At 31.5% G+C, this 14953-nt stretch overlaps 2 protein-coding genes and 1 pseudogene across 6 annotated transcripts; 1 reads left to right on the top strand and 2 right to left on the bottom strand.

The window, feature by feature from the left end:
* Positions 1 to 537: 537 nt before the first annotated feature.
* LOC112729179 (CRIB domain-containing protein RIC6-like) lies at positions 538 to 3607 on the top strand. The gene is made up of 4 exons (XM_025779521.3): positions 538 to 740; positions 1183 to 1289; positions 2323 to 2422; positions 3087 to 3607. The coding sequence occupies exons 1-4, from the start codon at positions 671 to 673 to the stop codon at positions 3410 to 3412; spliced, it is 603 nt and encodes a 200-aa protein (XP_025635306.3). The 5' UTR covers positions 538 to 670; the 3' UTR covers positions 3413 to 3607.
* Positions 3608 to 5901: 2294 nt separating this feature from the next.
* Positions 5902 to 6742, bottom strand: LOC112729180 (uncharacterized; annotated as a pseudogene).
* An 858-nt stretch (positions 6743 to 7600) lies between these two features.
* LOC112727103 (uncharacterized) lies at positions 7601 to 14953 on the bottom strand. Of its 5 annotated transcripts, none has more exons than XR_003165566.3 (13): positions 14698 to 14927; positions 14157 to 14361; positions 13500 to 13595; positions 13025 to 13128; positions 12139 to 12317; positions 11197 to 11319; positions 11020 to 11108; positions 10228 to 10333; positions 9759 to 9856; positions 9343 to 9597; positions 9169 to 9252; positions 8039 to 8127; positions 7601 to 7938 (listed from the first exon to the last, which is right to left on the bottom strand). XR_003165566.3 is itself a non-coding variant. In XM_025776733.3 (12 exons), exons 2-12 carry the CDS (start codon positions 14262 to 14264, stop codon positions 8110 to 8112), a joined length of 1260 nt encoding a protein of 419 aa, XP_025632518.1. In that variant the 5' UTR covers positions 14265 to 14361; positions 14698 to 14953; the 3' UTR covers positions 7601 to 8109. The 5 variants fall into 5 exon arrangements, 1 of the variants encoding a protein (XP_025632518.1); XR_003165567.3 differs by having other exon boundaries at positions 7601 to 7954; XR_011868368.1 differs by having other exon boundaries at positions 9343 to 9608.

Raw genomic sequence — 14953 nt, forward strand, 5'->3', positions numbered from 1 at the left:
AGTTAAAATACTAGCATTCCAGTTATTTTGTCTCCAAGAAAATAGGAATGATGAACATCCTCAAGAGCCTAATCATGTGGACAATATTCATTGTACGAAATGATTTGTTAAATTTAGAAACCTTTCAAAATTGATTTCCTTTTAATTAATTCTCATTGTCACACCTAAAATTTCGACCAGCTTCTGGTTTTGATTGACTAGGAAAATCAACAAAGCAAACAATTGCCACCGAATCAAACCAAAGTTAAACATGGTTATACATTCCTTAAACAGATCTTTTGTTAGTTAGATTCCTAAAACACATTTGTCAAAAACTACTTTAGGTTTTTGAGCCATTATTTTTTCTCTTTCTTCAAGTGACAAAGAAACAAAATTAACCCAAACACACAACCCTAGTTCCACATTAATTAATTGATGGCTACTCTCTGGGTTTTTTCTCCAATTCAAAGACACATAAAATCTTGAGGTGGTGGCCCTTTTGATTAAAAGGGAAGAACTTTAATGATAGGGTGGAAATTCAATAATACAGAAAAGTTCTTTCCTTATATTTGCTCTTACCATGGGTCTCAAATTTAATGTTGGGTTCTTATCTTTCATGCTAAAGGGTATAATCAAAGTATAGGCTTTATAAATTGTGAGGAGAAATTTCAAGCTATTAGATAGATATTTGATGAGCATGTCTTCAAGCAACAAGGTCAAAGGACTTCTTAAAGGCCTTAGATACATTTCTCAAATGTTTGGTAAGTAAATCTCATCATGTAATGAAATCATTGCAAACCCCAAAAGAAAAAAGAAAAATGAGTGCATTCAATTCGGTTAAACCTTTAAGAATTTACATGAAAATATTTTTCTTGACTTCCTTAACAAGTGTCCTTGACTTACATTATCATTTACTACATATTAAGAAAATTAGCTTGATGATATTTTTGCCCTTACATTCTGTTATTCAAACAATTTCTTCAAACAACTCATTATATGGCTTCTTTGTATAATATTTTGCATAAGTTGTATGATTAATGAGTGACCATGTAGAGTGCATAGACTAAACCCTAAAATCATATCCCGGGAAAAAGATGAATATTTGTTGCTATAATTGTTTGCATCCACCCTTTTATAAAATTAATTAAATAAATTCTCTTGGCAGAACCTGATGCAACTTTTTTGTATTTTTTGGGTCAATAGAAACGGATGCTACTAAAGAGAAAGAAATACAAATTGGATATCCCACAGATGTAAAGCATGTGGCCCATATAGGATATGATGGTCCCTCTGTGAATTCTCCTAGCTGGGTAATTATCTACTTGCTAATTTTATAGTATATTAATTAATATTCTGCTTAAATAGGATTTAAACTATATAAAATATATTTTTCTTTATTTGTCATTTTTTTTATAATTTTTTCATCCACTAAAACTTACAAGTGGTTTGTTTTGGTTGTCATTCTTAGTTTTTTCTATTAAGTACTAACATATGCTACATGTTAAATGTAAATAGCAATATAGCATATAGTATTTCATGAAATAAACATTAACGATAATGCTATGGAGAAAAAAAAAAAAACAGGTAGAATTTATCTTATTTAATATTTATTAATTATTATAATAAATATTAAATAAGATAAATTCTGACTTTTTAGATTATTTTTTATTATTATTAAACATTTTCATAAATAAATAACTTTTAAATTTTACTAAACTAGAATAATTGTTTAGAATTATATAGTTAGAAGAATGCTTATAATAAGAACTTGAAAAAAAAAAAAAACGAAAAGCTCTTTTAAATAGTGCAATATTTGCCTCGGAAAAATTACACTTTCTTACCAAATCTTAGTATGGAGGGCTCTCATGCCTAAATGGGTCGTCCCATTAGCATGTAGCTAAAATAATTGTATTTGTTTAAAAAATATATATGAATGATTTAATTAATGAATATATATTTAAATTAATTTTTAAAAAATTTTAGATAAATATTTTAGTCTTAATAAATATTTATTGTTTAGATGTTTTTGATATATATTTTTGTCAGACAAATTGTTTCTCTCCATCACTTTCAATTAATTTTAATATGCATGTTAAACAAATAAATTTCTAACAATGGGTTAACCAATCTGTTTGATATAATTAATTTGCGAATACTTCTAAAAAATAAAAATTTTATTAAGAACCAAAATGTCCATCTAAAATTCTTTATTTGAGTGTTTATTTATAATTAATCATACTTTTCTGAATTTTTGTTATGTCTTACTAAAAACACTTGTTAAGAATATTACAAATTTGATTAAAAAAATTTGTAAATTAAATGTTAATTTTTTTAAATTTTCAGATGAATGAGTTCAAACATTCTTCTCCAAGGTCGGCGTCATCACCTCTTGTTCCCAGCGATCTTCAAAATAGAGAACAGGATAATTCAACCAACTTCGAAGGTAACATTCTTCTTCTTCTTCTTCTTCTTCTTCTGAATTTGTTATTTGATTAAACAATCCCAACAAAGAAAAATGTTAATGATTGAAAAAAATTTATTCTCATTAAATAAAACAAATATATAAGTGAGCAAAAATTCTCTTTCTGTTAATTAACATTTCATTTTACGTATAAAAAAATTTATTCTTTTCTCATTAATATTTCTTTTAAGGGAGAGAATAAAATATTTTTCACTTTTAATTTTTTACTCAAAATTTATAATTTATGTTGAATTATAAGTATAATTTTAATTATTATATTAAAGGTCTTAATTTATTTATGGACACATTATATTTTTTATCCTTAAACTTTTTTTCAAAAAAATTTTTAACGTTTAATTTTATTTAATTTGTCCTTAACAATTTTAATTTGTGTCAAAATTATCTATGCACGCTAACTTTATCTAAAGCTTTAATAAAATTGAAAACGTTCAAATAATTTTAACAAAAATTAAAAATATTAAAAATAAAATTAAATGAATAAAAAATCTTAGAGACAACATTCAATAAAATTAAACATTAAGAATATTTTTGAAAAAATTATAAACATTAAAAAAAACTTTACCCTTAATTTATTTTTTAGTTTTTTACACGTCTAATGTGTGTGTATATTAACCCATGCATTTAGATAAAGTGACAAAGAAAAAGGAATCAAAAGAATCTCCTACAAAGGAGAAATCATCAGACAGGCCTAGACAATCAAGGAGGTCTTCTAAGTCCAAGGAATCTCCTTCTAATGGGCTTATTCTGGCCCAACAAGCAGATGTAGAGTCACCAAGAAGTGGCCCACAAGACATTCCCAAGAAAGGTAGAACAAGGAAGTCAAAAGATGCTAGTGGGTCCACTAGGCCCAGGACCAAGGACCAATCTTCAGAATCAAGTAACTTGAATTTTGACTCAACACCCAAGTCTAGGAGCAAGCAGAGGCACATTGAAGAAAATGAGCAAATATGAAAGAGAAACTAGTTATTGGGAGAGAGGGAAAAAAAAAAAAAAAAACTGAAGGAGGAACTAGTTAGTGTGATATCTTTGAGAAAATTTGATTTACTTGGTATTAGTTAGTGTGTTGCATAGGAGAATTAGAGCACATTCCTCTTGATAATCCTTACATTTTTTATATATATGTATATCATTATGTGAGTTTCTTAATTTGGTTAACCCCTCCCTCCTCCCCCCAATCTCCTTTTTTTTCCCTTCTAATTCCATAGAATCGTGTATTTTTTTACACATTAATGGTATGTGATTACACTAACTAGTGAAAATTGTTCATCTTAGTTGGCATAGTTTGTTTGAAATCAATTACGAGAAAATATATTATTAAGTGAAATGGAAGAAGAAATGTCATTTCATCCTGATGCAGCAACATAAGAATATAATGCAACAAAGAGAATAAAGTATAAAAATTTTAAAAAAATTCCTTAATTCTTATTTTTTTTTAATTTTATTCTTAATATTTTAAATATATTTTTGTTATACCTTTGAAAGTTAACATCTTTAGTGAAGATACTAATATGACAATCATACATTTAATAAGGAATTAAGGATAAAACATATAATTTTCTACTTATAAGAATAAGAGATACAATACTCACTAAAATAAAATACACACCAATTATAGTAAAAAAATTGCACAAATAAAAACAAGAACAAACCAAGATCTTATCGTAAAAATTCTTTCTCTTATTTCATTTTAATTAAAATAGAATATAAGAGAGTCACAAATTATTCAACAAAACATACATATAATATAACAAACCAATCAACCCAAGTAATAAAGTTTACAAACAATAACCAAGAAAATAAAATATGACAAAACAAAGTTGCTGCCGCATGGCTTATAACTCCAACCACAGACGTCATTTCGAAAATTTAAATGGTCAAAGTGAAGAATCAGATGTCTAGAATGCAGTGTACAAATTTAAGCTTGAGCTAATAGTTAACAAATCTCCAAGAAAAAATTACCGTTACAGTTTTGTATATGTGTGAAAACTGAAAAACTTTCTTTTCTTTTTTCTCACGTGTTTATAGACTAAAATACTAATATTTAAGTTTTTATTCCATGTAAAAAAGAAGTCCAAAACCTAACAACATTAATGGGTGTAGGATGTGAATGTTATGACTCATGAATAGGGATGACAAGTAGGGAAGTCCGTTCCGCTAAAAACCCGTCGTTTGGCGGGCTGGCCCACTCTGCCCCACCTAGTGAGGCGGTCCTAAAATCCCACCCCACCTCGTCTAATTGTGGACTGGCGGACTGGCGGGCTAAGCCCGTCAAAACTCCTCTTTTTGTTTTTTACTATTAACTACTAAATAATATATATAATTTCACAATCATATTAATAAATTTATAATTTCTAATGGCATAAAAAATTATATTTTTTATATTCACAAACATTAAAGTCTTTGTAATTATAAATATCTAATAAATATAATTATAAATCAAGTTTTCATTCAAAACATAAGTATAAATATTCACTCCAAAGCAAAATAAATATAATCCAAAACATAATTATAAATATTGTCTCCAAAGTAATATAAACATAATCCAAAACACTTAATTTTTATCTTTATACTCTTGTAAGTTAGGTTCGGTAAAGTTAGGTTTTGGCAAAAAAATTTCAAAAATACCCCATCACTAAAAAAAACCTTAGCCCGGCGGAGAAACTCGCCCACCCGCCAAAGCCTGCGGTTTAAGCGGTGCGGGTTAGGCGGGCTTTTGCTATTTAGCGGTCCCAATTTTTCAACCCTACCCGCCTTTTTTGACGGGTTACGTGGGACGGCCCAACATGTTTAGGCCCGTTTGCCACCCCTATTCATGAACATATGATTGTTATATTACAGATTATTGATGTCAAGAAAATATAAATCCAATCATTAGGTTTTTATTTTGAAAGAAAGAGACAATCTCTATTTGTGGTGCCTATACATCATTAAAGTCACACTTTAACCTTGATATTAAGCCCTTTTTTGGTAATTTGAATTTTGATTATTGAATGGATAACATTAAAATATATGAGGTAAATACTAAATCGGTATTCGAAAGATTCAACGCTGAGAAAATAGTACTTGACTTTTGTTATTGATAAAATGATTTTCGAAAGATTTTAAAATTTGACAAAAACGACCAACCGTCAATTGAGTTACCTAGAGTTAAGGTTTAAAGGTGACGCGTTAGTTAACAATTACAATAATTACAAAATTTAATCACTTTTAATTTTTATAATTTAAAAAATATCCCCAATTTTAATTTTTTAAAAACCATAACCCTCTTTTTTCTAAAACTCTCATCTCTTCCCCTTTCTCATCATCATCCATTAATTTTCTTTCCCAATTAAATCCTTTTCATTTTCATCTACATTCCTCATTCTTTTTATTCTTCTAACCAAAGATGCTTCTCTGATACTCAACCCCTTCTTCTCAAGACTCAACCCTTTTTTCATTTCTCATTTTTTTTCATATGTCATTAACTCCTCCAAAAGCTTCTCCACCTCGTAGCTCTTCTTCTCCTCTTGATGTTGTTGATCACCACTTGACCCACCTGCCACCTCCGATACCAAACCAGAACCAAATCCATACTCAGAATTATCATCAACACAACTCACAAATGGGTCTGCGTTGATGGCACCACCAACACCAATAGCTCCTCCATAATTCAGATCGTAGAGGTTCAGAATCCTTACCTGGTTGTTCATGTTGTTGTTGTTATTGTTGTTGTTGTTGTTGGCATCACTATATTAATACAGAGGAGGATGATTACTCGATCTTCAAATTGGAGGAGGAGGAAGGTTCGTCATCCTCGTTGGGGAAATTCACTTTTGCTTTCTTTCCGCAAATCTTACGAGCTTCTCTGTCATAGGCCCTGGTGGCTTCTCTGGTGGTGTTGAAGGTTCCAAGACAAACGCGAACACCTTTTCTTGGATCGCGAATCTCCACCGCCCATTTTCTCTCTTCACACGCCTTTCCAATCGCAAACTGAACCATTGTTTCAAGAACACAGAGTCTTTCATGCGATACCTCTGCAGAAAATCTCACCCTTTTGCCGCTATCACCACCACCACCACAACTACAACCAGAGCCTCGTTAATCACTACCTGATTCCCAAAAATAGCATCGTTGAAAGAAAAAAGAAGAAGAAAAAAAAAAGGAGATTAGGGTTTTAGAAAATGATGATGATTTAAAAAAAAAAGATGAGAGTTTTAGGAAAAAAAAGAGGATTAGGGTTTTAAAAAAATTGAAATTGGAGTTTTTTTTTAATTATAAAAATTAAAAGTGGGTAAATTTTGTATATGATAATTGTTAATCGACACATCACCCCTAAACCTTAACTCCAAGTAACTCAATTGATTTTTGGGGATCATTTTGTTAATAACAAAAATCAGGTACTATTTTGTCAGCATCAGAAACTTTCGAATACTGATTTGGTATTTATTTCTATTTTTAAATTACTTAAGGCAAAAATAAATTAAAAAAAATATTAGAGACAAATTTAAAACTATCTCTAAATAAAAATTAAAGTTTATCCCAACAATGATAATAGTATGCTTTTTTGTTTCAACTATTTTTTTTTTTTTAAATTTAATCTTCTTAAACATAGTGCTAGGTTAAACTTAATATTATACCTTTTATTAAAATAAATAATAATGTTAATTTCACTTTATTGTGGAGCAAATATATAATACTACAATGAAAATGGAGCTCTACAACAAGAAAGCTTGTTAAGATTATTATGGTAAGTTTTTAACTTTTTAGGATAAATTATTATTTCTATTTTGTTTAAAACGCTGATAAATTTATTTATAAAAAATTAAAATTAACTTTATACCCATAAAAAATAAATTTCTCTTAACAAAACTAATCAAACTTTACAAATCATTAAAAATATCCAAATTATCCTCTTACCTAACCTAATATAATTCCAATTCTAATCTTACTCCACTCCTATTCCAACAATATACTGAAAATTTGAATGCATCTTTTTTTATAAAAGCTATTTTAAATAGTAACTTTAACATGTGTTTTCAAAACACATATTAGTTTAATCTTATCTTTTAAAATTAAAAACAATATCAAAATTTCACAAAAATAAATAAAGAAAACGACTCTTTCTCATCGGTGACTTTGAATCCAAATGAATTTGGGCTATTTTACTCTCAAATCTTTTTATTATGAAAAATATTTATCGAATAAAAAGGTACATTTGAAGTACACTTTTTGGTTCCTGGCTAAAACCAAAAGCATACCTAACATTTTTTTTATTTAAATTTAATTTTTGTTCCTAACAGAATGAACTTATTTTAAGATTACTAATACAATAGATACTAATTTAGTTGTTGAAGAAAAATAAATAATAATAAAAGTATTTTTGCGAGGCCCATGCACAAAATCTGAAGACGGTGATGTTTTCTGGGTCTCTAGATCTTGTGGCGTTTGTATTGAAGAATAATTCAAAGTACTTAGTACTTCATTTCCAAGGATCAACACTGGAGAAGCATGGAACTACAGCCATCACTAGAGGGTAAAAGAAAAATGGGAGAAAAGAGAAAAAAGAAAAAGCAAAAAGGATAGGGGCTAAGCTGAAACCTCAAGATCATGTTAACCACAGCTGCCAATCAAATAGTTAGAGAAAATGTACTACTGCCTCTATGGCTCTGTCACTTCTTGCCCTGGGCCTGCATGAACAACCAATGAAAAACTCAGATTTTGTATGAATACAATCAAAGTAGTGTGTCGGAAACTAGAAAGATGTTCTGTTTCGGAGACACAAATACCAAAGACGGCGAGATACTGGAGACAGAGAAAGAGACTGAAATTTCTGACTCTGTTTAGTCATACTGTCCTCCCCAGGGAGGACAGAAAATTTATCTCCCGAGACAAAAAATTTTGTACGCATTTTCTGTATGTGACACACAAAATTTGGGGATTGTTTCAGTAGCAAGGTCATAGCATGTTTGGTTTCTTGTTTTGAGCCAAAAATCATGGTTTTAGCAAAGCGATAGTATCCAATAATGTATGTAAGAAGAATCTTATGCCAAAGATAGGATATGGATCCCTTTTGTGTTGAGGGCTAACATGTTCATTAAATATCAACCATTCAAAATTATTAAGTCATGCATGTCATTGGAGATTTTTGAACGGTTAAGATTCTACAAACATAACAATCTCATGTTTGGGGGGGGGGGGGGGGGGACAAAGTGGAAAAAGAGTTATTAAGGGCTTGTTTCATTGTCTATTATTTTTAAGTTTATTTGTATTATGAGTTTAATTTTGATACACTGACAGTGTAAAACGTTTTATATAGTCATCCAATCACATTCTTTCTTTTGGATGACCATTCACGCAGTTAATGTAAAAGATAGTTATTTTTGCTAATGTAGAGTTATGTAATTGGATGTACATGTAAAACTGTTTTACGTTGATAGTGCATCAAAATTAAATTCTCGTATAATAACATAAACACATTGCTTTCATTCTATATTTTGTTTCCAAGCTTTTTGCAAAGAAAATAATTAAAACAACAAAATCTTGTTTTTCTTAGTTCATTTGCGTAAACACAGAAAAATATAAACAAATAAAATTGAGCATTTTTGTAAGTGAATAGAGTAGAAACAAAGTGGCAATGGCAAAAATCAAGATCCACATATTTGCTGCTAGAGTAAAAGCATTCTCTGATGTTCCTGAAATAACTAGAGGAGATAGAGAATGTAAATTACCTTGCTCAGGTACTTCTTCTGAATTTTCAATGCCTCCTCACATGCTTTTTTAGCATCAAGATTCGAAGTAATATCACCCAAGATCTGAAGAGATAGTTAAGTGAGATACATGCAAGAAACATATTCAAGTATATATATATGTATATTGACACATGCATTTGAAAGAAGACAAACCTGGACAACGTCATCGACGCCCTTGGCCTCGTTCAAAATCCGCCTATGCTTGATTTCTAGCACACTTGCAACAACGAAAACAGCTAGTGCACTACTTTCTTCTGCATTGCCCGTCTTCACATTTTTTCTCTCAAATTTTCCATATTGCTTCAAAATCTTGTCACTTAGTGTTTGTGGAGAGGCATTTGCTTTAGCTCGTTCTGGCTCTTCGTATTTTGCAAAGATGTTTGGATTGTATTCCATTCCCCATATCAACTGGAAACAATCTATGTTATGTCATAAGTTGAGCTATCAATTTGAAGCCAAAATAAGCTCCAAACTCAATCTCATCAAGATAGTAGAAAGATGGCTCATCTACGTATAAACGAGTTTATTTATCAATGAAATTAATATTGTTAATAGCATTTTATCCTTACCTCCCAAAGATACAAAGTATCTGCGAAAGAAAATTCTCTTCGAAAAAGAACCATCAGCATGCGAAATGCAAATAGATACTCTCCACCATCTAAATCCTCTGTGAAATAAAAAGAGATGAAGCTTAAGGATTTTTTCTTGCATATTTATACAGACGCTTTTTTCCTTCATGATTGCAAGCTTTCAGGATACTTCTCCCACTGGGAGGGGCCACAAACTGCTACAGTATGAAGTTTCATAGGACACAAGTGCAGGTATATGTACAAGTATCTATCATCAAGCAACCTTTAAACACGATTAACAAAGAAGAAAGAATTCTTTACCAAAAAGATTCACTATTTAATTGAAAATTATTCACACCACTTGGAGCCATTTGAGACTGCTTCTAGTATAAATTAAAAAGATAGAAGAATCTAAACTATGGAACTATCTCGTATCGTATTAGAAGCTGGCCAAAGAAGTTTTACTGACCAAGGTGTTCGTGAAGTTTAGGATCAACTGTTTTCATTATCTGTGAGAGCGTAGCCAACTGAGATTGCACCCCCATTGAACTTGCACTGGTCCTGAAGTTCTCTCTCTGTTGGGAAAACAACAGCAGGAGAAAACACCAAAATATGAATTGATTGGGATTAAACATTTTCAATCTTCGAAAAGAAAACAATAAACTACAGCAAACTACTAAATGATAACTTAGTGAGAAATAAGTAATTCTTCATTAGAACCAAATGTAGTAATACAATGATCAACTGTATCAGTTGAATTTCTACAAAAAGGACAACATCATTACAACAAGAAAGAAATAGGTAACTACTCCTTGAGGAATCACTTTCATTCTCATGCATGTCTCTTGTTATCTCTAGTTATCTAAAACTACTAGATGTGTGACAATATACAAGTTTTGTGAATAATATCACCAAATTGGCATGCCTATCAAGCACAATTCTAGCTCCATTAAAAAACGGTAATTATCCTCTCATGGTCAACATGAACATGAGTACATGACCTTGTCATATTCACATCTCTACCACTGATTTTTATCTTTTGAACATTTTTTTTAGAATAATGAAAGAAACGGTGGAACTGTGAACATGACAGTCACTTTCCTGAGAGGATTCAAACACAAACAAAGCTTTCGACAAATCTTTTTAGTTAAATAATTCCTCAGGAACACAAGGTTGTATTGCTACATATCAATTACTGATACCAGAAACATCTAGAACTAGCATGTTAAGGAAATTTTATTGTTCAGTACATCTAGCATACCATCCTTCGCATTGCACGATCAAAGCACCAATAGCTATCTGCTTCGTTCTCGATGAGAATAATCAAAGGTGAGCATATATCATTCATTCCTGAAAAGTAAATGTGGTCCCTTTAGAATGTCCCATTTTTGGAGCTCTTTCAACTCATCATTTGAAAATTTAGAAGAGAGAGTCTCACCTTGCACATAACCAATATCATCATCCAACCACGCATAAACTGATAGAACATCCCAAAGTTTTGCTTGATTAGCTTCACTCTCATAAAAGACAAGTGCTCGATCAGTTCGATTAACATCCAGGCCTACAATACAAATTTGTCATCACAGATGCTATTATGACAAATAAATTATTTATAAAACAAGCTTTCTTAAGAAGAAAAAAACAGCGTTAAATTATGAAACTATTATATGATGCCCTTTTCATGAGAACATCATGGAACATATGCAATCACCCTCAGAAGTCAGAACTCATGCACAAGACATTCTGATTTAAAACTCCTTATCTAAGACATAAACCTGCAGGTTCCTAGTCAATTTTGATGAATTCTCAGACTTTTATTAACAGGTTATCATTTAGGGTAGTGAAAATTATATGCAGCCATTGCTTTTTCATGAAAATTTTGATAGACGAGCAGGTTGCATATTTGCTTTAAAGTAACATCTCAAAGTTTTCCCCCTTTTCGTGAGATCACCAGGTAACCCACATGTTTGGCCCATAGGAATAGTTCACGATAGAAGGAAGCATAAGGTTATGAAGTATGAAGTATCTTCCTTGGATTAGAAGTTGCATTCTTGTCCAAGGATCAAGGTTGCTTACCACCCTGTGTTAATGACTTATCATTGTCAGTATAAGTTATATGCTATGTAAGCCAGGTTGTACCATTTCCATCACTACATATTTAATTCATTATTTTGTAAATAATTTCTTCAGGTGTTACATTAATGATATTTACATTTATGAAGAAAATTTACATGCCACTGATTTTATGATTGCAAAAGAAGAGTTAATAGACACGAGCTTTAATCTTTAGTGAAGCTCAAAATTTGAAATTTGTAGATCTAAACTAAATAAAGCAGAATGGAAATATGTATCCACTATTTATGCAGCAGTGTATACATACCAATCTGATGTAACACTTGCATCCACTGCAAAACTTTCTTATTTGAAGGTTGGACACCTATCAAAGATTTATCTATTGGGTAGCCATCCTCATCGATGAGGGGTGTTGTAATAAATTTTCCGCTACCAATCATTGGAACCATCCTTTGACATTCTGCTTTCCACATATCATACTGTCCCCTGCATAATCAATTTATAAATGATTTTATTTACTCATTTTGTTTAATTTCAGTAAATAGAGAGAGAGAGAGAGAGAGAGAGAGAGAGAGAGAGAGAGAGAGAGAACAAATGGTGAGAAGATGTAGGGTTTACACCCTAAAACATTTAAACAAGCACCATTTTGCATTTAGAAAGACCAACATGGAGTAGAGAGGAAACATCAGTAGCTACCCAATCTCATGTTGATACATTCTAGAAATTATAGGTGTCAAAGTTACAAAACAATAACCCTTTTGTTCATAGATTATGTGGCACGAAGAATAAAAATAACAGACAAAAGGGTCACCCAAGTGGTAACAATTTTCATTTCACAATTTTGATTAGAATGGCATGATATGAACATTGGCCAATAATTGTATATGAGCACTATAATGGTGATAGGAAACAGGGAGTGACAGACAGGAAACACTAGTAACAGCAATAAAAGGGAAGTCATGCTCGCAATGACAACTAGAGGACGGTTGCATTGGCCGATGACGTATGGCAATGAGCAGTATTTTATGAGAAAACACTCAAAACAGTCCTCTAAAAGATTACAGAATGTATATTTAAAGGAAAAATTGGACGTCATGCTTATCTTCAGAGAACAAATTTGAGCTTTACTGTTAGAATAACCCATTTAATCTGATTTATTAATTCTACAGAGATATGCTTCAACTATAATATACCTTCGACGGTTCTTGAGCTCCGTCCGTTCTTCAAATGTACTGTTAGGATCATAGCAACCTAGCAAGAACTCCCATACTTCCCCTTTGATTGAAGGATGGACACCCTACATGATTCATAGAAGTAGATATGGGTAGCAATAAGCACAAATGAAAAAGGAGAGCGAGAGAGAGAATCCTGAATAGTGACAATGATAAGTGCAGATCAGACTGTTATCATAGATCATCATCAAAAGGTATTTGTTTCACAGAGAACAATGTCTAAGGCACTTTGAAGTGAGTAATTTATAAACTAGCCCTTCTCATTAATATAGCTACCGTCTACAATCTATTAGGTCACAATGTTGTTAAATGCAAGTAATCAATGACAAATCCGCAAATTCAGAGGCAACCACACAGGTAGAAACCAAAAGAAAAAAATGTCATTATTAACAGATTCGATCATGTGACCAGTATCGAGATAGAAAATATAGATTACCCCGCGCTGGATTCGTCTAAGCACTTTGGCAATGTTCAAGTGACCTTCTGCATCGAATGATGAATTCCATCTTCTTTGACTTAGAGTTTTGCCAGCCTGTGCCAAAACAAAAGTGCAGCGTATAAATCACAAAAGCCTTTTATGTAAACTTTCAAATATATGAAAATTGCAACAATAATACTGAAAAGCATCTATATTATATACAATGACAATGACAGCTAAGCCTTATTCGACTAGTTGGGATCAGTTAGACATATCAACCTACGTAAAAATCTAAAAATTGCCTACGTGGGGTAAGCTACAGATGTCACAAAAAGCAAACTTTGATCTTTCTACCTTGTACAAGTTTCAATGAGTTGCATATCATCTAATCGAGTGTGGCAATACTAGTATAATCACTACTCAAAATAACTAAATTTAGTTGACGATATGTTTTCTGGACACATATCTCTTCATACACCATACTGAGATCCATTCTACCAGCAAAAGACTTTTGCTATGATCCCAACTCTAACAATCAAACTCTTATTTTCCAGGCTTGGAATTAGGTATACAAACAACATAACTCTTTCTTTTGACACAACTCATTCAATTGATGTGCAAATCTTATCAAACAAAATTCAGCAGCATGAGCTAAAGCACAAAAAGAACTCTCACCCTTGGCTTAAAACGAGGAGCTGGAGCGTCGGCTTGGCATTCCGGTCTAATGGGATAGAAGTCATTCAACTCAGTAGCTCCAGAACTCCTCGCAAGAACCTTCCACATCCCCCACAACTAATCATCTACTTCAACACCAAAACCTTAATCAAACCCCTACTCTCTTGTTAGAGAGCCATAACAACCATCATTGTCAATACCCTACCTGCTTAATCCAACAACATATTTCAAAATTATTAACATTTTATAAAAGAACATTATCAAACCCAACACAAAGGTACAAAATGTTCAATTTCACTAGGCATGGCATCATTCCCTTAATAAGATGCAGACTTTGTTTCGAAGAAGTTGTCAAATTCTCCCAATAGATAAATAAAAAAAATCAGATTAGATGAGAATTTTAAAATCAAAATCGCTGTTGTGTGGAAATAATTATCACGTTAATCAGATTATGCATCTTAGAACAGCTCTTGAAAGAAAAATCCAGATGGGGATATATGTTTGAAGCAATTATGAAATCACAAGTGAGAAAAGGAGGAACCTTTTTCGAATTCTGAAGAAATGATTTCCACAGAACGAACAAATGAACGAACGAACGAACGAATGTGTGAAAGATTGGAACAGGGAATGAACGAAAGAATGAATGTGTGAGAGAGAGTGAATGAAGGGAAGAGAAGGAGAATATAGTGCTGTGTTGTGTTAATTTGAATTGAATGGACAATTATTCAGTGATTCGCAATAAATGAATATTTTTTTTTTATTTTTGTTTATGAATTATGATGGACAGACAGGACTTT

Source organism: Arachis hypogaea, chromosome 12 (genome assembly GCF_003086295.3).
Source record: "Arachis hypogaea cultivar Tifrunner chromosome 12, arahy.Tifrunner.gnm2.J5K5, whole genome shotgun sequence".
Lineage (NCBI taxonomy): Eukaryota > Viridiplantae > Streptophyta > Magnoliopsida > Fabales > Fabaceae > Arachis > Arachis hypogaea.